This window comes from Rhopilema esculentum, chromosome 7, assembly GCF_057945365.1.
Source record: "Rhopilema esculentum isolate cy_ngs chromosome 7, ASM5794536v1, whole genome shotgun sequence".
Lineage (NCBI taxonomy): Eukaryota > Metazoa > Cnidaria > Scyphozoa > Rhizostomeae > Rhizostomatidae > Rhopilema > Rhopilema esculentum.
In genome coordinates this window covers 6,805,198-6,828,455 of record NC_142821.1, presented here as the reverse complement: position 1 = coordinate 6,828,455, position 23,258 = coordinate 6,805,198, and the positions used below count along the sequence as shown (strand labels likewise).

At 36.6% G+C, this 23,258-nt stretch overlaps 2 protein-coding genes across 2 annotated transcripts; both read right to left on the bottom strand.

The window, feature by feature from the left end:
- Positions 1-101: 101 nt before the first annotated feature.
- Positions 102-13,072, bottom strand: LOC135683148 (beta-ureidopropionase). The gene is made up of 14 exons (XM_065198324.2): positions 12,915-13,072; positions 11,480-11,651; positions 10,197-10,284; positions 9,768-9,862; positions 9,348-9,432; positions 9,021-9,097; positions 8,829-8,883; positions 8,266-8,380; positions 7,420-7,501; positions 7,079-7,121; positions 5,906-5,932; positions 5,582-5,622; positions 4,422-4,508; positions 102-1,282 (listed from the first exon to the last, which is right to left on the bottom strand). The coding sequence occupies exons 1-14, from the start codon at positions 13,025-13,027 to the stop codon at positions 1,196-1,198; spliced, it is 1,167 nt and encodes a 388-aa protein (XP_065054396.2). The 5' UTR covers positions 13,028-13,072; the 3' UTR covers positions 102-1,195.
- Positions 13,073-19,014: 5,942 nt separating this feature from the next.
- On the bottom strand, positions 19,015-22,144 carry LOC135683611 (tektin-1). Its single transcript, XM_065198918.2, has 5 exons — positions 21,630-22,144; positions 21,321-21,391; positions 20,983-21,126; positions 20,278-20,500; positions 19,015-19,441 (listed from the first exon to the last, which is right to left on the bottom strand). The coding sequence occupies exons 1-5, from the start codon at positions 22,041-22,043 to the stop codon at positions 19,085-19,087; spliced, it is 1,209 nt and encodes a 402-aa protein (XP_065054990.2). The 5' UTR covers positions 22,044-22,144; the 3' UTR covers positions 19,015-19,084.
- Between the last annotated feature and the right edge of the window lie 1,114 nt (positions 22,145-23,258).

The following is a 23,258-nucleotide window of genomic DNA, read 5'->3' as shown; positions in this document are numbered from 1 at the left end:
TCATTTGTAGCTTCTTTTCTGCTGTGATTGAAAGATTAATGATTTAAGAATTTGAAGGTTACTTCTGCCAAAATAGTTGAAGACAAGAATCACTCTTCTACTGCTGAAAAATAAAACAATATTTTGGCATTCAAGAATTAAGGTAAATAAAGATTATTAAAGGAAGACAATATAATTGATTTAACAAGTAGTCAAGCGATATTTCTCTGGTTTCCATGAATATTTTAATTCTAAAAGGAATCCGAACCATTTTAATTTCCTCATTATCATTGTATTGTATATCGAAGGTATTGGTCAATTATACTAAAAAAATACAAAGGAACCTTTGTAGAGAGAAACAATTTGATAAATCTTCAAATATAACAGTTTGAACTAATCTTGCTCAAAACAAATCTTGAAATATTATTATGTAAGTTAGGAAAAAAGATTTGCTATTATTAATGTACAATAGTTGCAATTTCATACAGTTGCGTTTTTAGTGTTTGCAATTTGGAGTCGTAATATGAGGGAATTGGGAAATCCTATTAGCAAGAAACTTGCAAACTCATTCATTTAGGAGCAGGTTTTAGAACGTTTTACTGGTGGAACCAGGCCTGATCTTTTAAGGATTAATTGAAATCAAGAAGGTCAATAAAACGAGAAACAATTTTGCAGAATTTCAGAATCAGTTTGAACTTTTTCTCGACATCTCTAGTTGTCCGGTAATTAGCATGAGATGTGATAAGAACACTTAACTACTTTTAATAAAAAATAAGATGTTTTATGAGACGCCAGTCAATTTCAGGGTTCCAACATGGCTAGTCACCTACTCGATTCAATATTAAGTACAATAAAGACAAATGATGCTGGTTTTCGAGATTTCCTTCTCAAATACTCTTTGCTATGTGAATGATTATGATAACGACGTTAATGTTGATTAAAGTAATTATGATTACTATAATGCCGATTAGTGTAATTTCAATGTAAAGAGGAAAACCTAATAGATGTTTATAAGTACAGAATGTTGACCAGATGGTACGCAAGGATTACAAACAAAGTTTCCTAAATTTTCAAACTGATAGAAAAATATCAGGATCATGTGTTCGTGTATACAATAAAAAACGAGTTCATATAATCGATTGTGAAAATTATCATAGCCACCAAGTTATACAGAAAAAATCATTCAGTTTAGGTTAGTCACTCGAGCCAAAAAACTTTACTGCTCCTTGATGATTTGTGGCTTGAAATCTTCTTTTGTGGCCTTTCCCAGGCCCTCAGCATAGAGGGGAAGCCTCTGGGTCATCTACAATAAATGAAACAAATTTTGTATTAACTACAATCCCTTATACAAATATTTATAGAGTGTCAAAGAGATAACTGCTCTGGAGGGACAATTTCCTTTAAAAACACCAATCAAGATTGAAAATGCCAAACAGATAGAACTCCAAATATGCAATTTTATAGCCACGAAGAATGCAATTTTAGATTCTAACTAACCGTAAGGAATTGGAAAATTGCAAAACCAAGTCTTTCCACTGGATCAAGTCTGTTATCATAAGATACATAATGAAGCCTTACTGAATCTTAAAATTGGAAATGCTACGATGGGATAACTTTTGTGGATTGAGCTTGTCTAGAGTTTATAGGGAAACGGAAACCGGAGTTGAAATCTTAGACTGTGGTTTGACTTTGGGAGCCTTATAGTTGGCGTTAATAAACTGACTGCAACAGATATCCTAATTATTCTTCCTGTCTTGGGGGGAACAGTGAATTTGCACGTATTTCTATGCGCATTAAGGTAATATCTATCAAAAGTCATCGGCAGTGTTGGCTGTTGTTTGCAGGCTGTCAAAGCTCCAGAGGTAAACCGCTCACGAGACAAATATAATTAGCGTTAATCTTTAACAGCCACACCCTAGATCTAATCATCTGAACGAACAACGAGCCAATGTAGAATAAAACACGTATTTACACGGTGGCCAGATAGGGCCTGTTTACATGAGAAAAATCATCCTAGCTTCTAGCAAATGGACTGGGAGGTGCAATCCCGCCTTCCTTTACAAAACATTGTTATTCCAATTTTGTGTTCATAGGAGAAATGCTACATTTCGTGGCAAATAAGATCCTCCTATCAGCTTGCCAGATCTCACCTCTTTGGATGAAATTTTCCCATATAAACACAAGACTGTCAACTATGCGCATGCGTTCGCATTCCATAACGAAAAAATGACGTGTTGCGGTATCCGGGGTTAAGCTAAGGGGTGGGATAAATAAGCTTGTAGGTGGAAAAGAATTTGCATGTAAACATGTGATGATTTCATCCCACCTGCCAGCCAGTCCTGGTAATATGAAATTTATTGGCGTGCTTGAAATCGCACGCTTTAAGATGTGAAGACGTGCGATGGCATGCGATTCATAAAATGGAGACCTTACAGTCTTTATGAAGACAATGTATTTGAAGGGGTTTATCACTGTTTGAGAAGTGCATAAGGTTTTAATAGACAAATGAGTTTTAATATAATTTTAGAAGAAATCACTTGAAAGGACAATGATTTTTTCAAAATACATATACGTTTTTAGGTTCTGTTGCCCGATAAAACGTGGCCCGATAAAAAGCACTGCGCAGTGTGTGAAGTTGTTTGTGGAGGCATGCGCGTGCGACCGCACGCTTACTTTTACCAGGGCAGCTGCCAGCTAATTGGCTTCAAGGTGGGATAATTTGGCTACTATAAACAGGCCGTAAGGGCCCGTTCACACTACTCCGTTTTCAAATGAAAACATGAAAACTACACTCTTTTTTTATAAGAACAATTTTATAAGAACACGAGCCTCAAAATTGGTCAAAAGTTAAGAACAAATTAAGAACAAGCTGAGGCTGAGCTTCTGCAAAATGCAATTTTGAACAACAGTTTTTCTCAAAATCGAGGATTTTTAGCGATGTGTGGGTGCTTTTTCGTCGAATATTCAAACTTTTCGGCAAATGAAGGTTGTCTTATTCACTTTGTTGGCAAATGAGGCCTGAACACCTCCCTAGAGCGAAAAAGCTAGCACTCGCACTGCTTACACCCTATTAGATTATGAACAAATTAAGAACAATCCAGCCTCAGATTTGCGAAAAAATTAAGAACAGTCAGCCTGAACTTAAATTTACTGGTTCTTATAAAAAAAGAGTGTAATCCGTTTCTGCCTTGCGTTCACACTACTCTGCTATGAAAACGGAGTCGTTTGAAAACGCTAATGAAAACGGATACTTTCAAATACGGTGCGTATTGAATACGGTCCGTTTTCAGTGTGAACACAAAAAACGGAGACATTTGAATACGCTAACAATGGCAACATAAAAAATTTTGAAACTGAGAATTCAAAATGCACTGGTAGGTGTTACAACAAAGTTTTTCACGATTTGCTTTGATTTAATTTCATTCATAATGACGCCAATTTGTCGAGGATTCGTGAACGCCTCTTTTCAAAAATGAGGCCACCAACAGCGTTTTGTTGGAGCAGTGTGAACACTTACCGTATTCAAATCGTAATCATTTGAAAACGGATAAGTGTGAACGGACAGCGTTTTCATCAACGGAAACGGAGCGAAACGAATACGGAGCAGTGTGAACGTAGCTATCTGCCTGTTTTCAGCGGCGCTCATGCCTCAGGATGGCATAACCAGTATATTTTGTTGTGCAGGGAACACTGCAATGCGGCTAAAACCGCTTGGATTGATTCTGAGTAATACTGCAGTGGTGTGAATCAAGTGACAATGTTGCCTGCTAGTGATATTTTCATTTAAATTGTAGGTTAACAGTAAGGCTACGATCAATCAAAATGGAAATTAATCAAATCTAAAAAACATAATTTAACATGACCAAACGCAAGTGGTGTGGGGAATCCAAGGCCGCATTGGTTTGAATAGATTCACAAACAAACAAACTCAAGACACTGAATAGATTCACAAACAAAATGCGTCTCTTTCAACGCTATGATAAGGTACGTTTTCCAGCTTAGGCCCGTAAAGTCTTTCTCCAAACAAATCAACAATGCATCGTGTTTATGTATCCATCAAATTTCACGAAACAGATCCTCAACTAAAGCTCCTAAAATGCAACCTGGTTATAGCATCATAAGATTATATTGTGTGTGTGTGTGTGTGTGTGTGGGAGGGGGGGAGGGAGAAAAAAAGGGTGGAAAACCTGAGCTGCTAATCTTTTTAAAATAGATATCTTAATAAAGGTCGGTAACAAAGCCGATTTGATGACTATGAATGTAATCTAAAACTATAAGGAAAACCAGACGCCTTTCATTTCATATCATTTTTTTAAAGGTTTGAGCAGATCTTGATTGTCTTTTGCAAAATTGCCGGTTCTGTATAAAATTTGCTCTTGCTAAAGAGTTTCAACGAGGAAACACACCGCCGTCCAATCGAAAGTATAGAATGGAATCTTTACCTGAAATCCCCATTTGTCTTTCACCTGTCGACACATGTTCAGATCAACTTCAGTGATAAGGAGGCCGTCCTCGTTTCTAGGCAACCCCTATCACGAGAAATCAAGGAACTTTCTTCAAAACATTAGATTAAATAAAATGGTAACAAAGAACCCTTACAAGTGAATACTTAGATATGATTAAACTTGGTTTGTTGAATGGAGTTCTTCGTCTGAAGATCAGCTTAAACTACTGTTCAATGAGGAAAAAGATAACTTCGTCATTAGTGTAACCAGAAGCAAAGAAGTGTCAATTGTTGAGAAGAAAAAGAAATGACATTTAGATAAAAATCCCATTTCATTGGATACAGCTAATGTTTGATAAGTCACTTTCGATTCAAGGCACTTGTCAACACATGTCTTTTCAAAAGAAATTCAAAAGAAAATCATTTCATCCTCAGATATTACAACCTTAAAAGGAATAACAACAAGCAAAGGTGAAAGAACACTTCAAGTAAACAATGTTTCATTATGTTTCCTTACGAATTTCGCCAATTGATCACAATGGTCACAATTGAACAATCGATAATGCCAAGATTGATGTTAAATAACGTTAAAAAAATGTTAAAAAATTTCAAAAATCCACAGAAACTGGCAGTCCCCATGCAAGTTACCTTTCATTTTCTATGCTACTGAAGCGATTGAATTGGTAGGTATTTTGAGGACACTCTAAGCAAGGCATTCAAATAAAGTAATGAACATTAAAATCAGCATCGTTTTGTTGCCACATCATTATCAGATGAAAACAACTTGCAAATACCTTAGTTTCGAACACTGTATACAAAAACTCTTGATTTTTTCAAATGGCATGTCAAACTCTCTTCTGATTTGATCAAGCTTCTAGCAGTACCGCCAGAAATGAGCTTCTACTGATAATCAAAATCGAAACAAATAGTGCTTTTCGAGTAGAATCCAGGGAACTTGATTATTATCCTAGGCACAGTATCAGGAGCGGACACTTGGTCAAATATTAAGGGGGGGCAAGCCAATTGATTAATAAGATGACGTCACATTTCCTATTGTTTTAGAACAGAAGGTCATTGTCCTCTAAAGTATTTGGGAAGCGACCCCCCCTTGCCCCTTTGCCCCCTAGGTGTCCGCCACTGCACAGTATAATTACATACCTTGGTGCGAGAACCATCCGGTGCTGCAACATAACTTGAACCTACAATAGCATATCATTTTATATATAAGGATGCCACAAAACGGGATGAATGAAATACTTCGCCTTGTATTTGAGGAATTGTATTGAACAAACGCATTCTAAGAATAAGAAAATCTGCAAACTTTTATTAGAGATCACTAAGCCCTTTGCAAGAGAGAAGCATTGAAACTATTAGATAGAAAAATTCTCATAAAATCTCAATCAGATTTTAATGAAATCAAGTGATAACTGGATAAATTTTCATACTTATATGAATAATTTGTTTAAGTATTTCAGCTCTTACCATAAAAATTCCCGAAATCTTTGTGGGCTAGAAAGAAACATAATTTTTGTTATGCTCGTAGCCATGCATGTAAACTATATAGGATAGCGATATAATTAGGGCAAATCTTGTGCAAAGGCTTTATTGCGTTTTCCATAACGGAAAGGTTTCCCCGGGTTGTCACAGTACTCCACATACCTAATTTTAAGGTGCAGTGATTTGTGTAGTGATTGAAACGGTTATTGTGAAGTCATAAACAGTAAAAGCGAGCAGTAAGAAACTATGTATAGTAATGGCGCGGTCAGTAAAAAACTCTCAAACGCTCCGCTGGAAACCTTCCATTTCCATTAAAATGTACTGTGACAAATCTTCCTTGAAATTAGGCACGCCTTTCCATTAGCCTAACTAGCTACCAAACGATACTTCATGCTTTATTCCGTGCTCCAGCAGTTATGAATAATGAATTCTAGACACAATATAAGTCAGTGACCTTGAATTAATTCATTTACTATAGCAAAAACTAGCTAGTCAAGGGAAGAAAGTTTTACAAGATCGGATTCAATTCCATCCCCAACCTTGTCTTCTCACGTTATTGACAATGATGAATATATAAAGACCACCAATGGCATTCATGAAATCATCATACCATATAGACAACTTCATAAAGCAACGAATGTCGGATAAATTAAGGTATACTAAACTAAAACTGAGCATCGCAATTTAGGAAAAAAGATTCCTGTGACTTCTGTCAAAGTATGACCCAAGCCACAAGCCTTGTGCTGACGGTGTGTTTGACAAAGGCACTTCAGAAAAAACAGCAACGTCTAGTCCTATGTCAACTTTTAGATGCAAATTTCTTGAAATGTGTCTATTCACTAGTTCAAAACTTCAAAATTCCAAAATTTACGGTGTCTGAGCACGGTATGTTCAGTACGGTAGAATCGTTTTGTCCGCGTTTTCTTAAAAAATTCCCATTGTTTCAGCTAGTTTATTTACAACAAAAAGGGTTGGAGGGCAATTTTGAAGCTTGTGCTTCATAAAATGCTTAGTTAACGGTAACTAAATAGTGTCATAATATTTCTAGTTGCAATAAATCTGAAAACCTGGTTAAGAAAGATTAAAAACTTGAATTTGAAACTTCGGAAAATCTAATCCAAACTTTAGGGACAATGATAGGTTAAATCGAAAACATACCGCTTTTTCCATCTGCTGACGTGAATTCATTAGGGAAATGCTCCTAAGAAAATATCAATTTTATGAACAAAAAGTATACTTTACAAACAAAGACTATTTGAAGATACTTTATGGATATTCTGATAAACTTAATGGAAATTGCAAGATACCCTTTAGCACATTAGACATGATATTGTTACGAAGAGAGGGCCTTCATCACATTCATTACTAAAGTATTTTTACACAATTCTCATCAATTTTTTTTCTTAAGATATCAATTTAAGATTAGTGAGTATAGAAGATGCTGCAAAGGCAATAATTCAAGGCTCATGAAACAAGAGTAAAATTCTTCTAAAATTTACCGTTCCAACTCTGTTGATGGCAACAGAAAAGTAGCCATTTGCAATGGCTGCACATCTTGCTTCAATTGGCCATAATGGCTCACTGTTGGGTACAAAAAATAAAATTGTCTATTGTAGTGCAAAATTCTACTTAAGATCAAAGAAACTGAACTCTAAAAATATCTCTCGGTTTGTTAAAGATAAAATACACCCCTATTTGGGTATGCCCTATAAAAATTGAGAGGCGTTTATTAAATTTTCAAATGTTTAAGGGGGCGCTCATTTGAGGGGGGCACTCATTTGAGGGGTGCGCTCATTTGAGGGCGGTGCTCATTTGGGGGGGGGGCGCTCATTATATTTAAGTTTTTCTGTAGATCATTTAACCAAAAAGAAAAAAACTGTTAGAAAATTTGGAATGATGAACTTCGAAATATAAAAGTAGAATGCTCAAATTTAAAATTAATGTTTTAAATACATGAGCAGCTAGAGTATGGCATTTCTCGTAAAAAATTAGTGTTAGACTACACGTACACTTCAGGTCTCACCTTAACAACAAACTTCTGGGGATTTATTTGCGAGACAAGGAGCATGCATTTAAGAAGGGGGGCATGAATTACATTTTCGACTGCTTTAGTGGGGCAGTCATTCGAACAGAGTCCTATTTCACAGAGAGGCATTCATTCAAGGATTCTTAATGTAAATGAATTCATAATTAAATTTGCTTGTATATTAACTGTCTGTTTACTGCCTGCTTTGCATACTCATAAGTTATCTGCATCTTTCTCAATGCATCTCAAGTCAATAGTGAATTTTCATCAGCCTTAAACAGCATTGAAACTAAATGCATTAACAACTTATACACTATACCTCAGAGAACCAACAGTTGCAGAAGGATTGAAAACAATTTCAGCTCCATTGATAGCAAACATAAGCCAGTTGAGAGGATGGTGCCTTCCATAGCATATATTTATTCCAATCTTTCCTGGAGTGATTTTGGGTTGATTATTGTTTCAATTAGTTGCAAAGTTATAATTATTCAAAAATATGTATTTTTTTTGTTTAATATTATTAATCAAGTGTCTTTTCATTATGTGGGTCCCAACAAATTTATCAAAATATCAAAACAGATAATATGTATACAAATAGCAAACAAAATAAGGTTTGCTTAGCAATTAGGAAATGAAACAAGATACAAAGATCAGAAATACTCGATGCTTAGTATTCAAGGGGTATAAATGACCCATCCCTTTCCAAGAATAATGTTAAAAAACTTACTAGCAGTGGCATTACCAGTTTATGAATCTTTCTTAAGATGTTACTTCAAACCTTTTGTAAACAGTACTTTGTGCTGCTTTGGCAATCTTTTTATTTCAATGCTCAATAAATAATTAAATTACATTTAACGATTTTACATTAAATTTTGAAGTTACCAAATTGTGTCTCAAAAACTGGATGTCCAAGGTTTCCTTCCATGTAATACGTGGACTTTAAAGCAAAAGAGAAAAATCATTAAAATAATTAAAAAATAAATAATTGTAAGCTATTCTATAAACTCTAATATAGTCAATAAATAAAAATATTTTTAATATGTGCATATCAACAAAAGCAGAAAAAACCAATACCTCATTGAAGTCTCCAACCCTGGGAATGTGATTCTTCCTTGATTTTCCAATAACACTTCCATTGTTTGATATCACAACTAAAAAGATAAATCAAGATCATAAAAAGATCAATTCATGCCCAAACTTTCTGCCAAATTTGGGAGGTTTCAGGTTCTTTGAAACTTAAAAAAGGCATTCCCTATTTTCCTTGAAGAAAAAATTATAATTTTAAAATATTAGGCAATAAATTTGCCATACAGTTCTTATAGAATAGAACACAGGTTCAGGAGCAAGACAGATTAGCCAAATTGCATCAACTTTGTATTTTAGAGCAATGCTAATTCTTACCAGCAGTATTCCACAAAACACCTTGATGGGCTTCATCTCTTTCAAGAATCGGAGAGATAATTACCATATTATATTGTTTTGCAACCTAAAATTGTAATAATTAATTTCTGTTTATCTATTAACAGCACGATTTCTATTACTTTTGTAGGAGAGTTGACAATGCTTTACATATTGAATCTGTATCCATTTTGAGGAAATATTAATAAAGCAAATTTCATGAAATTAGAGAACACACTATAACAAATTAAAATGTAAAACATATAAGCTACTTATTGGGAATTTTTAAACTAGATAGATAGTGCTCTCTTATAGATTAATGATCAAATGCTTCTTGAAAGGATGGATGTACATAAACATAGAAAGCATTCAATGATGATGTATTTGTCAAAGAAGATCAAATGAAAGAAGGGATTCAGTTACCTCTTGTAAAATTCTTGTAGTTGGCCCATCCTCGGCAGATTCAGAGAATTCATTCCAAGGTTGCTTTTCTCTTGTGCAGAAAGCAAATGGCATTGCTAGCAGAGAATATAACAGGTAAAGCTTTCATCAGAATGTACACATTTCGAAATATTAAAAATTTCTGTAATGATTGAAACATTTTATGCTTCTTGTTAGTGTCAGCAAACAAATTATTTCTAAGAGACTTTGTAGCAAACTGCCAATATATCAACACTGACTTTCGATATTCTGACCTTGATAAAGAGTAGTTCTGCAGTTTCAAAAAAATCACTTTAATATATTATAGTTTTCGAAGTATTTCTTAAAGGTTAACTATTCATTAGTAATCAATAGTAAAAATAAATCACTTTGACTTGCACTAATGCCTTTCAAAAACAGAATATTTCTTACTCCATGCCTCTTGTAAACAAAGAACATTGACACTGGATTCAGCTGCAGCTTCAGCGATTTCCTTTATTCTGTTATGCAAAGCAGTTATCTGTCAAATAGAAAAATGATATTGTTGAGAAGAGCCACAAACCAAAACCTTTTGTTGAATAAGGGTCTCTTGTCTTCCAGAGCATCTGCAGAAAACCCACTCACTTTTGGGTATGCCCATTTCCTGAATGAAGTAGGAATAGCCTACTCAGTAGATCACCCAACAGAAGAGCTTTGTATGTCCATCACTCCAAACAAGATACTTTAATATCATAAACATTTAATATCTTAAAGCCTCAAAATTGGTCAAAAGTTAAGAATAAATTAAAGACAAGCTGAGGCTGAGCTACTGTAAAATGCAATATTGAACAACAATTTGTCTCATTAACAAGGATTTTTAGCTATGTGTGGGTGCTTTTTCAGTGAATATTCAAACTTTTCAGCAAATGAAGGTTGTCTCACTCACATTTCTGGCAAATGAGCCCTGAATACCTCCCTAGAGTGAAAAAGCTAGCAACCGCATTGCTTGCAACCTATTAATTTAAGAACACAGTAAGAACAATCCCACCTCAGATTTTAGAAAAAATTAAGAACAGTCAGCCTGAACTTAAATTTACTGGTTCTTATGAAAAAGAGAATCACATGAATGGATTGCCAAAGATTGATGCAACATGTTTATATATAATATGAGAAATCCTCCAGTTAACACATGGGTCATTTAAAGACAGTATGTCACACTGTTCATTGGTTTGCCAAAACTAAAAACGAAATATTAATTTCAGTGAGTTTTCATTTCGCAACAAAGGATGCCTCTCACTTGCTATTGTTCAATTTGTCACGCTTCTCTTATTTTGAGGACCCTCAAAATTCAACTAAAAATCGCAAATGGACAGCGCAACACTGTCTTTAATAAAATTCTTGCTCTCTACAGATTAATTGTTAAATGGAGGAAGAATTCAAATAAGGAAGATGCTAATTAACTGTTTTAACAATGAAGGCATTCACATCAGTGTTTGATAGGAGTTTTCTATACATAAAGAAAACAAAAAGAAACATGTTAAAGGTTTGAGATATAGTGTGTTGTATTCTCTTTGAGATGATAAACCACATATGTTGTTATCAACCTTTTAAATTTGTTGAGTGTCTGTTAGTGGCATAAATGAGGAGGGATTATTACACTTAGCTTAAATAAATGGCTATGAAACCTAAAATGTTCAAAAATAGCTATAACTGGCTTTGTTGTAGTTAAGCATTACCTGATCAGAAATTGGTGCATCAGTTGGTAAAATGATTTTATTCTGAACGGCTCCAATTCTTACAACCCTGGGGGCTCGTAGTTGCTCTACAGCAGCATTTATCTTGTATCCAGCAATGGCAAATTGCTTTGATTCAGCAATTTGCTTGGCTTTTGCTGGAAGTTCCAATTCACTTAAATAAAAAATTGTCAAATTTTTTTACTTTTTCAGCTTGAGGTTTGATTCATAATTCTATATTCATGCAGAAAGTATATCTCACTTAGCATTTTACTTTAATAGAATATCTTACTAAACATTTTACAATAAGTTCAAATAAAGATTATTTTGTCATGTATTAGAGCTAGACTGGCTCAGTGGTTAGGGTCACAGACTACAGGTCCAAAAGTTTGGGGTTCGACTCCTGTCCATGACCAAACTTTCACTTAGTGAATGTAGTTACCAGCTCTCTGTGTAATTCCAGGTGTACGGATCACGACCCAGACTGCAGAGTAGGGCAGTTTCCAATGAGATCTCTAGTGTGTAAGAGCAAAATTTCAAATGTGCAAGTTTGCACTTTGGTTTAAGTGGGCACTCAATTATTTATATAGTGTGCACAACATCGAGGAAGATAGGGAAATGGACATAATTGATAATTGCTTTGTATCTATCAAACCAATGCAAGATTATGTAGATCTTGAGGAACCATGATTCTTTATTTGCCCTTTGCAATAGGACACACCAATGTTATGCCCAGATCTCAAAATGCTACACTCTTTACAAAGTGTGCAAGGACATTTTATAAAAAAAAATTTCGGGTGTGCTCTTGCCATACACTGGTGTCTGGATCGCGAAGAGGTGTGACCACATTAAGAGGAAAGACTAAGAAACTGCTGGGTAAGCATAGCTTCTAAGTGTCAAAAAAATGAACCACTTTCAAAAGCTTGGCTACAGTATGCAGTATTTGTACTAATTAGCCTGAAGTGAGAAGAAAGGCTCAATAAATGGCAAAAGTACAGGTAAGTACGTCGCCAAGCAATGGGCTATTCCATTTGATATCTGTGCATGGGGATGGAAGTAAAATTCCAGGGGGGTCTGGCACGAAGTATAATCCAGGGGGTATCAGACAAATGTATGCTTTTTCCAGGGGGTTAAAAGAAAAAAATATATGAAGTTTTCCAAGGAGTATTGAAAAATGTACGATGTTTTCTCAAATGGGTTAAGAAAATTCATTAAAAAGAATGACATTAATTTTCCGGGGGGTTGAAAGAATCAAAATCAGAGTGGTCATGGTCTTCAAATTCACTTTCCGGGGGATATATGATTAACAGAAATCTTACTTCCATCCCCCTGTATGGAGAAAAAATGGAATAGCCCAATAATACATGCAATGATACAAAGCAATGATTGAAGAATTGCATCCTAAGCGCCATTCATCCTTTGTCATTCTAAGCCATACCTGGTTGGCCTTCCATACAGGAGTCGGTTTACCTCTTCTAGTTCTTCGGGGTCCAAACGTTTAGCTAAAACATCATCCAAACTTCTAATGTCAGGTTTCTTCTTTTCCGCCATATTGCCACTGCACACCTTATTCGGCCTCTTTTCGATGTTGAGCTCAATATGAGCACAGAAATGGGTGGAAGAGGGAAGTACAGTGTGATGGGATAAAATTGGGAAAGTACGACGACAGTGTGCCCACAAGATAAAATAATATTTGAAATAAAATTTTAGAGATTCTTTGTCTATTCCTTCGGGTTTTAGGGCCTTTTAGAATATTGGTTGAGTCCCTAGCTTGCTAGTACACTTTTTTATAAGACAGTGCCGTCTTGAGAGGGCTGCCCATTGTATTCCTTCTCACTTAAGTAAACTGTTTGAAAGGAAAGATACTACAACTTGGCAATTATTGGGGGGCTCCAGCCCCCCAGGTTCTGACGGGCCTGTAAGAAGAATCAATAAGAACACAAATTGGTCAAAAGTTAAAGAACATGTAAAAACCATGTAAAAACCATTTTTCGGTAGAACTTTTGTCCCCACTTCATATGACCGAAATCTTTTCAGGGGTTGAAATTTTGCGTTGGTGCCTCGTTGAGAACAAGCTGAGGCTGAGCAACTGTTAAATATAATTTTTAAAATTTTGCCCTCTAGGGGGTGTTTCTTCGGCGAACTTTCAGCAAATAAAGGATGCAATGGCGGATATAGACCAAATTTGAAGGGGGGCAGTTGTTAATGCGAGCGCTGAAAAATTTTCTGAAATTGGTGACGAGAGTATGGCAGAGCATTTTTTAACAGTGTGACTACTGGGGAACGTTCCCCAGTAGGCCCAATGCTTTCCCCAGTAGTGAACACCAAAATCACAGAATTTCCCCAGTAGTTGGGGCCCTTTCATCTCTCACTTACCTACATATTTATTTTTTGAAAATCAACTTTGAAATCAAGTTTATTGAATTTATAAACCAAACTCAAGATGTGAACGGCTTCCAAAATTGAAAGATAATAAAAAACCGCCTTTACGCAAACAAACAGAATTTGTTTTACTCCCAAATGCCTTTGGTGTTTTATTTGGTATTGTTTATAACATCAGGCCCCTCCTCCCCTTTGTTGTTCTGTTCTTTTTCCGTTCAGGTTTTTTGTCCTCTCGTGTGAAAGTACAACAGATGTTGCGGATGTCGGCTTGCATTCACCCCCTTGTGTAATTCCTTTGTCTCAATCGAACCTTGTATGTCGTCATTCTGACGCTCTTTGTTTAAATGTGTGATCATTGACAGAACATTCGCTATATATGTATATCAAGGTCAAGGAAAAGTTTAGAAATATTAATTCGCAATTGATTTTCGCAAGTGCAACGAAGAGCAAAATGAAACGAAAACAGAAATGTGGAAACGATAAAAGAAGCGAAAACAAGAAGAAAACGTTAGTTGCAGCAGCATTGGCCCCAGGACAGAAATCATTGGTTGGAATGTTTTCCCAACAAACTGTGAAACCCTCATCGTCGATATCCAAGGAATCACTTGAAGCCCCTGAAGTTGTGCACGTTGGGGAAGAAAAATTTGCTTCCAGTTCGAAAGAAAAGAATGAGCAAAATGACAAACAAAACGAAATCAAACAGCCTGAAAGCAAAGAAGGTGAGGCGAATTCGATGTGGTACAAAGGGAAGAAACTTGACTCAAGCTGGTTAATTCTGTCAGAGTGCTGTCTTAAAATTCATACAGAAATGAAAAACAAGAAGCGACGCCAGGTAATGACATGTGAGTTGTGTAAGAAATACGAGGAACAGGTTGTAAAATTCTCTGTCAATGGACGCCTGCCTATGGCATCTGGAGTACGAATTGACGGGAAAGAAAAACTGAAATGGGTTATAGATCATTTAGAGTCGCCTTCGCACAATGAATCCAAAAGGTTGAAGGAGCACGAAGATACATGGAAGAGTATGTCAACAGATCATCCGTGGGTGAGGATGATTGAAAAACACAAGAAAGAAACTTTAGAATTTCTTCTTAGATTGGCTGTGGATGTCTACAATGACTGCAGAGCCGAAACACTAAGTGCAAGAAGTTGGCCATCAAGATCTCTTTCTTTCGAGCATAGCAATAATTTAATGCGAGTTTTTCAATCAGAAGGGTGGGATGCTGATTTTGTTGGTTTCGAGAAGTCAAGCTTTTATCATTACCGAGATCCCGTCACCTATGCTGAAATGAGAAATATTGTTGTTAAATTTGAAATGGAAAAAGTTGCAGCTGAATTGAAAAACTGCATTTGTTATTCCTTACAAATTGATGAATGTTCTGATAGACAGCAAATTGACTCTCGCCAACCAGTTCATAACAGCAAGGTATGTGCCAATCGATGACGTCTGCGTTAAAACTGTATTTCTTGGAGTTGCAAGCAGTGACAGGGGTGGTGCTGCTGGACTGTTAGACTCACTGATCAGTTGATTGGAATCGGTGAACGTAGACACAGAAAAACTGGTTGGCGTTACGACTGATGGGGAAAGTGCCAATACAGGAAAGAAAGGAGGTCTCTGGAAATTGCTGAAAGATCATGTTGGCAGGGACATTCTGACTGCTTGGTGTGTATGTCATAGATCAGATTTGGCTCTCGAATCTTTGCAAGCAGAAGTGCCTGAGCTGCCGATCTGGTTGAGCAATTTGCTAGCTTTGGTCAACTTTTTTAGAACATCTCCACGAAGAACGAAATTACTTCATCAAGAAGATGAACGTTGCTTGACGTTCCCAAAACATTTTGAGGTTAGATTTGCGCAGCACACACTTAATCTGATCAGGGCTGTTTTGCATAATCTTAAGGCAGCTACGAAAGTGTGGGAGAAAATGGTAAGTGGTGAAATCGCATCAGATAAAAAAGAATGTGCCATGGCACGTGGTTTTATGCAAAAATGGAATGCTACTTCGCAGCAACTATGGCTGACAACACTTATGTACGATTTGTGCAAGATATTTGAAAGGCTTCAAAAGATATTTCAAAAATCATACCTCATACTACCAGACGTCATAACAGCAAGGGACTCCAGTGTCGAAAACCTCAAGATTATGGATCAAATGCCTATTCCAGGTGGTAAAGAAGAAGATCATTAAAGGAAATTGCAAGAAGACAGCGCAACTAACGAAGCAGAGCAATGTAGGAGAAAAACGGGAAATCATTTTGTCACTGCGATGAGAAGAGACAACAAGGCAGTTAGAAATGAAGTTGTACAATCTGCCATCAACTTCCTGCATGAGCGAATGAACATAGAAAATGACGGAACAATAAACAGTCTGAAGACAGTGCTGGAAGCTAAATCACCAAAAGTGTTCATAACATCCAGCAGAGAACTGGTGTCACAAATGTTTGGTAGCCAAGTGATTGAACAATTTGTTTCTGATGTTTGTTTATCGTGGGGTAAGATTTCTGAGGTGAAGAGCGTTGATGTCGAAGACACGGGAACTGTGTACGCCCTTAAATTGAGAAAAATGACGCAAGCCAGTCAAGGCATCATGAAAAAGTTTCTGGCATCTTTCTTAACACTGACCCCTCACAGCATGGCGACGGAAAGAGTAATCTAGCATTACAACAACATCAAAAGTGTGAAACGATCATCCTTGCATCGAGAGACGATCAATGGTGTAATGAACATATCTCTAAATGGGATAGGCACTGCCCATTATGATCCAAGACCGGCTGTGCTCACGTTTTTAAAGAAGAAAGACAGGCGAAATGCACAGCCTTGCAGTGAGCTTTACAAACAAAGAGATTTTGTCAGAAAGTTTTTTCAAAGTGACAATGGCTGTCTTTAGTTTACTATTATATGTTTGTGCTGTGGCTAAAAACTTGTAACTACGAAAATTCATCAATTAAAACAGTGTGTTTTACAGCGGCATATACCTGTGTGCTCTTTTGGCTATTACACCTTTGGGCCCTTTTTGCAAATTTTCCCCAGTAGTTGAAATTCCTTAAAAAATGCCCTGGAGTATGGTATAGTCTACAACAAATTTCCAACCCTAACTACTTAAAGAAAGTCCTCTTTACTCCTTCTGTGAAATGATTTCAAAACAATTGCATCAAAGAAGTAATATATAGTCTGAACATAACTGAAGGTCTCTGACTTTAGCTTCTCTCCTATTCGGTAAATTTGCTGGCTGCAGTGGCGGCGCCACCTACATCAGAGTGGGGTGGTAATGGGCGTGGCCAGTAAGACCGCGCGCCTTTTGCCTTGTTTCAGTTCTTTTTTACCAGCTGAATTTTCCTTAGGCAAAAACATGATCTACCCCTACCTATAGCTTTTTAATCAATTTCTGAAGAAGTATGTGGACCATGTTTGGATTGAAATGGGGGGGGGAGCAATTACCCTCTCCCCCATATCCCTTCTGGCGCTGTCGCTTATGTCAGAACGTTAATCTACTACCTTTCTTGGCGTAGCGCTGAGAATCATGTTCCTGTAAACCTTTAGAAGTATGAGGCTTTCTATTTGCAGCTCCATCATTGTTGATCGTGCTGCTGTTAGAAAACTCTGCAACTGAGTTGGGCTTAAATGGTCTTACGAGGAAATCCAACTTCAGTGGCCGAAATTTTAAGAAAAGCGTCACTATTGAAAAGGGTAAAGTAAACGCCGCAATCTTGGCTGATAACAAAAATACTGAGACTATAAAATTAAAGGGACCGCAGGAAAATGAGTCTGGAGTATTCATATCATTCTAGGCAGAGTGGAACCAAGGATTCTAGGCACAGTAGACAAACATTGTATTATGATTATGCTCCATAGATCTATCTTGTTTGATTTCGATATTAAGATTGAAAAATTATATTAGTGCAAGAAACTGAGCACGATTAAACCATAAAACATAATCATCAAGAAAGATTAAGCAGCTTTGCAATGGGCAGAAATAATTTTTGCTTAAGTGTGCTAAACATTGGAATTGATTAGATACCGGAGTTAAGCGGGCAACATCTCTGACTAGATTCAAAACTTTCCTCCTAAAGTTTTGTTTTTATATTATACTTCAGACTTCTAGGAGGGGGTAAATATTATAAGTAAAACATGACTTATTTAGGGAAATGGAAATGAAAATATTGTGAAAGGGTATTGAAAATTGCGTGGGTATGGTAAGGAAAAGTTGAAAGGTAGTGTATTACTTTTACATATAGCTTTTCTACTATTTTAGATGCACGACTCCTTGTAAACCAGCATTGCTGAATTTGCTACCATGCCTAAATGGTTGAAAATGGAATGAAATGAAAGTGAATGCAAGTTTCATCATTTTTTGAAGTCAAGCAAATCAGCCCATTCAATCGTTCTTTTGTACAGTCACGCCCTGCCCTAGCCACTCCCAATCTAACCATCTAGGCTCGCATCTCACGCCCCCCCCCTCTTCCAAACCTTTGGTCCAACTCCTTCGACCCCAAGCTCTGTAAATCATGGTTCAATCGATCTTGGTGCATCCTTATACTATACTGCAATGAGTAACTTGTGTCTCGGTTACTTGACATCGCCGAAGTTCCGTCATAACTTTCCCGTCGCAGAAGCTTTAATCGAACCATTCGGCTTATCTCCTCCAAGACACCTCTATCACTTCTATTGCCTTTTTATGATGGGTCGCAGAAACATATTTACCTGATTCTCATTCATCACAAGGGCACAAAATTTCAAAAAATGTGCGCCAGGTCTGCCCCTATAATCATCTATGATCTCTTAAAACCTCTCTCGATAATTATGCAAAGTATGAAACAATTTTCTATGAAATCACACAAAAATACCCATTATCGTGCTCTGCAGAAAAATTCAGGGCGCCGTTATTGCTCAATAAAGAAAAATAGGTAAAAAATGATTGATTTACGAGTATAGTCCGACACAATGGACTTAATAAACCACACTTTGTTACTATAGTAACGAGCAAAAATACAAGCAATAGTTCTTTTTTCATTCTTTATCATCAACTGAGTGGCTTTACATTAAAATTTAATCATCAACACCAAAAAGGAAACTTATCTCTTTTTTCAAATGAAAGATGTCAGCAATACCGGAGAACGTTTTCCCTAATGAATACAATGCTTTTTACAAGTAATTACTGTTCTTCACACAAGTACAAAAATGGTACCCATTAATACTACTAGATTAATTAATCAAACGTCCAACGATTTTTAAAATAATTTGTGATTGATTTGTTGCCTCAACTTCATATTCTTTTCATTGTCAATGAACAACGAATTAACTTTGATTTCGATATCCTCTTCCAGAGATAGCTGCGTGCGACAAAGTGCCTTTAGCGAGTTTTCAGATTCTGCAAGCATTTCTCTCAGCCTCTCGATGTTGAAACTGATTTCCCCTACTTCATTCACAAGTCGATACTGGACACGATCACGGCACAATTCCACATTTGGGCGCAGTGTTCGGTTGTCCAGTCGCGTTTGTGCTACTTTCATTGGAGCTTCTTTTTCAGCTATAGCATGCTCGAGGCTAGCAACGTTGTCTTCCATTTCTCTTATTTCTTCAAGCACCTGGAAGGTTCATTTAGGTTAGTATAAGATTCGCCGGTTAAGTGTAAGACAAAAAGATAGCCAGCACCAGGGGCGTCGAGAGGGGGGTTAGGAGGGGGCAAAATGTCAGGGGTCCGTGCTCCGATGGGGCCCCTTATAAAGTAACAAGATCTATTTAAAAACTACTATTTCAGCTACTCATACTGAATCAGCGTCTGTTAGTTTATCGCAGAGAAATGTCCACATGTCCTTGATTCATGTAAAATATATTTGGACATTCTTGTAAAAGCTCTTAGAAAACCTTATCAACAATTCTACCTAAAAAAGGGCATTTCCCTTGTTCTCTGGGAGACTGAAGGGCGTGGCCACATATCACATCTGGGCCCAAGCTACCTCTTGACGGCCCTGGCCAGCACCACAGGGGTGATATGGAAAGTGTCTGCTGTACAGAGTCATGGTAACAGTGCCAGAGTCAAGGTGGCAACATCAAACAGAAGAGAAAGACAAGAAGAGCAAAATAAAGCGTTTTGGTAATATTTGTGGGTATTGCTTTGGATGCAGATAAATACTTCTATTTCATTGGTTCTTCATTAATTTAACACAAAGCATCATTTTCTTGCACATAGACTTGTTAGTTTTTAGAGGGAGCAGCTAGCATCTCCTCATGTTTGAGCATGCTAGCCTTCCTTCAGAGAAGGATAAAATGAGACTAGTTTCCCCCTAGATATTTAACCCCCCCCCCCCTAGCTTGATAACTCAACCCCTTTGTCAGAAAATTTCAGGGGCCAACTTTTACAATATTGCAGGACTGAAGATAAATTTACCAAAAGGTTGTAATAATCTTTGTAAGAGATTACCTTATTGAGGTGATCTTCAAGCTTTGTTTTGGCTTTTTCAGTTTCTTCAATTCTTTTCTTGAAAGCAAGATTTACAGTGGTACACTGCTTTTGCTGGTCATTGTAAACTTCTTGAAGAATCTCATCAATCATACTCCTTAAAGTTTTTGATGAGTTGCATTCTCTCTCTGCCTTTAGAAAGTTTTTATTGCTGAAGGATTCCCATTCTTCTGGAGTGACAGAGCTGAAATGTTTATAAAGATAGAAGTTAAAATTTTTGTCATTTCTTCAGCTGGAGCACTGAAACAACTCATTCTGTTTAAAGCGTTGACTAAACACGAAATTTCATGGCAAGATAAATTGAAAAGCTGCAAAATGAGGTAGCCAGTTTAGCAATTTACCAAACCTGAATAAACTTCTATAAAATAAATAGGAAGTTGGTTGTATAATTGAAAAATTTCATGCATACTTTCACTTAAAAAGTGTAATACAACCATCAACCATTGCAAAAATTGATAGTTTACACTCATCCACAATTGTAGTTAGCAGTTTTCTTGGCTAACAATCTTGCCAAGTATAAAAAGTATCTTTATAAAAAAATAAGACATAAAAGTTGATAAAAATTGATCAAATAATTGATCAAGTTTTGGATTCTGCAAAACTTAACAAAACACAAGTTAGTAAAAATACATGCATTTTGCCCCAAGAAGGAAACCTTAGACATACTTTGTTTCAATCTTGACAGACTTTGGTGCATAGTATAAACCTGGACTGTCATTCTGAAGGTCGGCACATTTGTTGTCCAATGAGAGAGCTGTAAACTTGTCATTGATATCTTTGCCTAAGTAATACTTAGCTGATCGAAGCAATCTAAAAAAGACAAAGAAGTAGATTGTGAAATTGAATGGAATTCAGTCAAACACAAGTTAATAAATACATGATAGCCTTTTGACTAAAAAGTGCATGGCAACTGTAGCCATTTTTAAACTGATTGCTGAACTTTTTAACTAAAAATACGGAGCTATCTTAACTGGAAGATCAGAAAACAAAAGATTGAAACATACCTGATTTGCTCTGTAGCTTGGTCCAATGTTTTTTTTAAAAGTGCTTGAACACCCTCTATGACTTCTACTTCCTGTAAAAAAAAGATTAACATTGTTGGTTTTATCATAAAATTAAAGTTTTTATAATAAAAGCATTAAGTGTAGGTTTGAAATTCAGTAAAATTCGTAAGTTCTCTTCAAAATACCGGTATGAGATGCAAAATAACTATTTGCTTGGTGTATATTGAGATGATTCATTGTATTATTAGCTACAAAATAGTTTGCCTTCAATTTTTAGCTTTACATTTAAAGTTAAAACTTGAATCTAACCTTGATAAGCTGAATTTCAACGTCATCGTGAACTAGATCGATTTGAAGTCTTTCATTTCTGTTGGCTAGACACTGCTTCGCAACATGAAGGGGGAGTTGTGTTCCATCCAGTGCCTTCTCGAGTCGCTCTTTGTATTGAATCAAGGCATTGATTTCATCGTCGGTTTCGCCATGTAGGCGGTCAATTTCGGATTTCCAAAAGTTGATGTCTTGTATCCGTTGATCTAATTTCTTGTTAACATCGCTTTGTGTCTTAATTGTGGTGATATGTACTTCGTGTTTAAGCCTGTTGCTTTCGTCGCGTATCATTTCTGCTGTTTTTCTTTCTCTTTCTGCACTGTTGTAATTCAGATGATTCGAGCGATGCCATTCTTCTGGCGTGTATTTAGTAGGATGCTGTACTAGCCTTGCCATATTGTAGTTTATTGTTCTCTGCGATGTATTTTCTGTCCGAAACTTGAGTTGCTTGGAGAGAATGTGTAAAGGCCTCTTCAAGTTTGTGATTAAGTTTATCGCGTAACTTAGCAACGACTAGTTCAATAAAAAGTATCGAGGCAAAATCCACCGCAGCTTCTTCAGTGCTAGGCAAGCTCACTAATCTGTGGGCTAGAGCGAAGGCACAAGGCTTCACAGGCAAGGCAATACCTTATCTTTATTTTTAGCCATTATCTGAAGATTAAATATTAAGAAGATTCGGGCAAAGATTGTGTTCAGTATGTCACAAATTGTTTATCTCCATTTCTTACAATATTTCATATCATCTCCTTTGCGTAACATTTTTGTCACATTGAAATCATAATTGAAGCGTGATACCAGTGATTCCCATCCTGGGCAAAAGGGTATAGTTAATAATTGTCCGAGTGTTTACTCTCGTTAAATCTCTCCCAAGTAACTTTTTCATTTTGAGGACAGGGACTGAGTCCAATGTTCCAAAAATAGGAAATGAGGTAATTCATGGTCCTTGTTTCTTGGCATGACATTTTGAACCACAGATAGTATATGATTGTTAATTTCTGCAGACATGCGCTTGTTAAGTCGCTCGCAAATGACATTTTTCATTCTGAGGACTGGGAACAAAGTTCAATGTTCTAAAAATTGCTTTAAGAGAAATTTTCCGCTTGGGTCTGTTTCTCATATTTTTCTAAAGCCCTACACAAACTAACCTGGGTTCGCCCTGGGTTAAAAGTAATCCGGATCGAACCATGATTGCGGGCTTCGTACAACTTCGTACTTGGGTTGGCGCTTTGCTTTGTTTTGCATTCGGCGTTATTTCCGCCACTACGCATGCAGGGGTGGCGCTAGAAACTAAATCACGATATACCGACAATCTTAAAGTGCCGACGACTAAAAAAGATGGTTGCCGACAGGGACGCCTGCACAAGATTAGGGCAGGAGGGGCAGTGTTGGCGCCGAAGGCAAATCGTTGAACTTTTCTATTAACATTATCGAACATTCCTAGATGGGACGGGGGCGAGGGTGGGGTAACTTATAAAATATTAACTTTAAAATATGCCACCCATACAGAAACATAAAGAAAATTTGGACAAAATTATCCATAAATGAAAATGGTTATTAAATGGCCTTATTGCTATTCACAATAATTGGTTTTACAAAAATCATGGCTGTTAT

Excerpts from the sequence above, each read along its gene's own strand:
- LOC135683611 (XM_065198918.2), bottom strand. The coding sequence starts at position 22,043 with ATGGCAAGGCTAGTACAGCATCCTACTAAATACACGCCAGAAGAATGG. Across the intron at positions 21,392-21,629 it reads TTGAAATTCAGCTTATCAAG|GAAGTAGAAGTCATAGAGGG; the intron begins GTTAGATTCAAG and ends TTTTTTTTACAG. Across the intron at positions 21,127-21,320 it reads CAAGCTACAGAGCAAATCAG|ATTGCTTCGATCAGCTAAGT; the intron begins GTATGTTTCAAT and ends TGTCTTTTTTAG.
- LOC135683148 (XM_065198324.2), bottom strand. The coding sequence starts at position 13,027 with ATGGCGGAAAAGAAGAAACCTGACATTAGAAGTTTGGATGATGTTTTA. Across the intron at positions 10,285-11,479 it reads ATGCACCAATTTCTGATCAG|ATAACTGCTTTGCATAACAG; the intron begins GTAATGCTTAAC and ends TCTATTTGACAG. Across the intron at positions 9,863-10,196 it reads TTGTTTACAAGAGGCATGGA|CAATGCCATTTGCTTTCTGC; the intron begins GTAAGAAATATT and ends ATTCTCTGCTAG.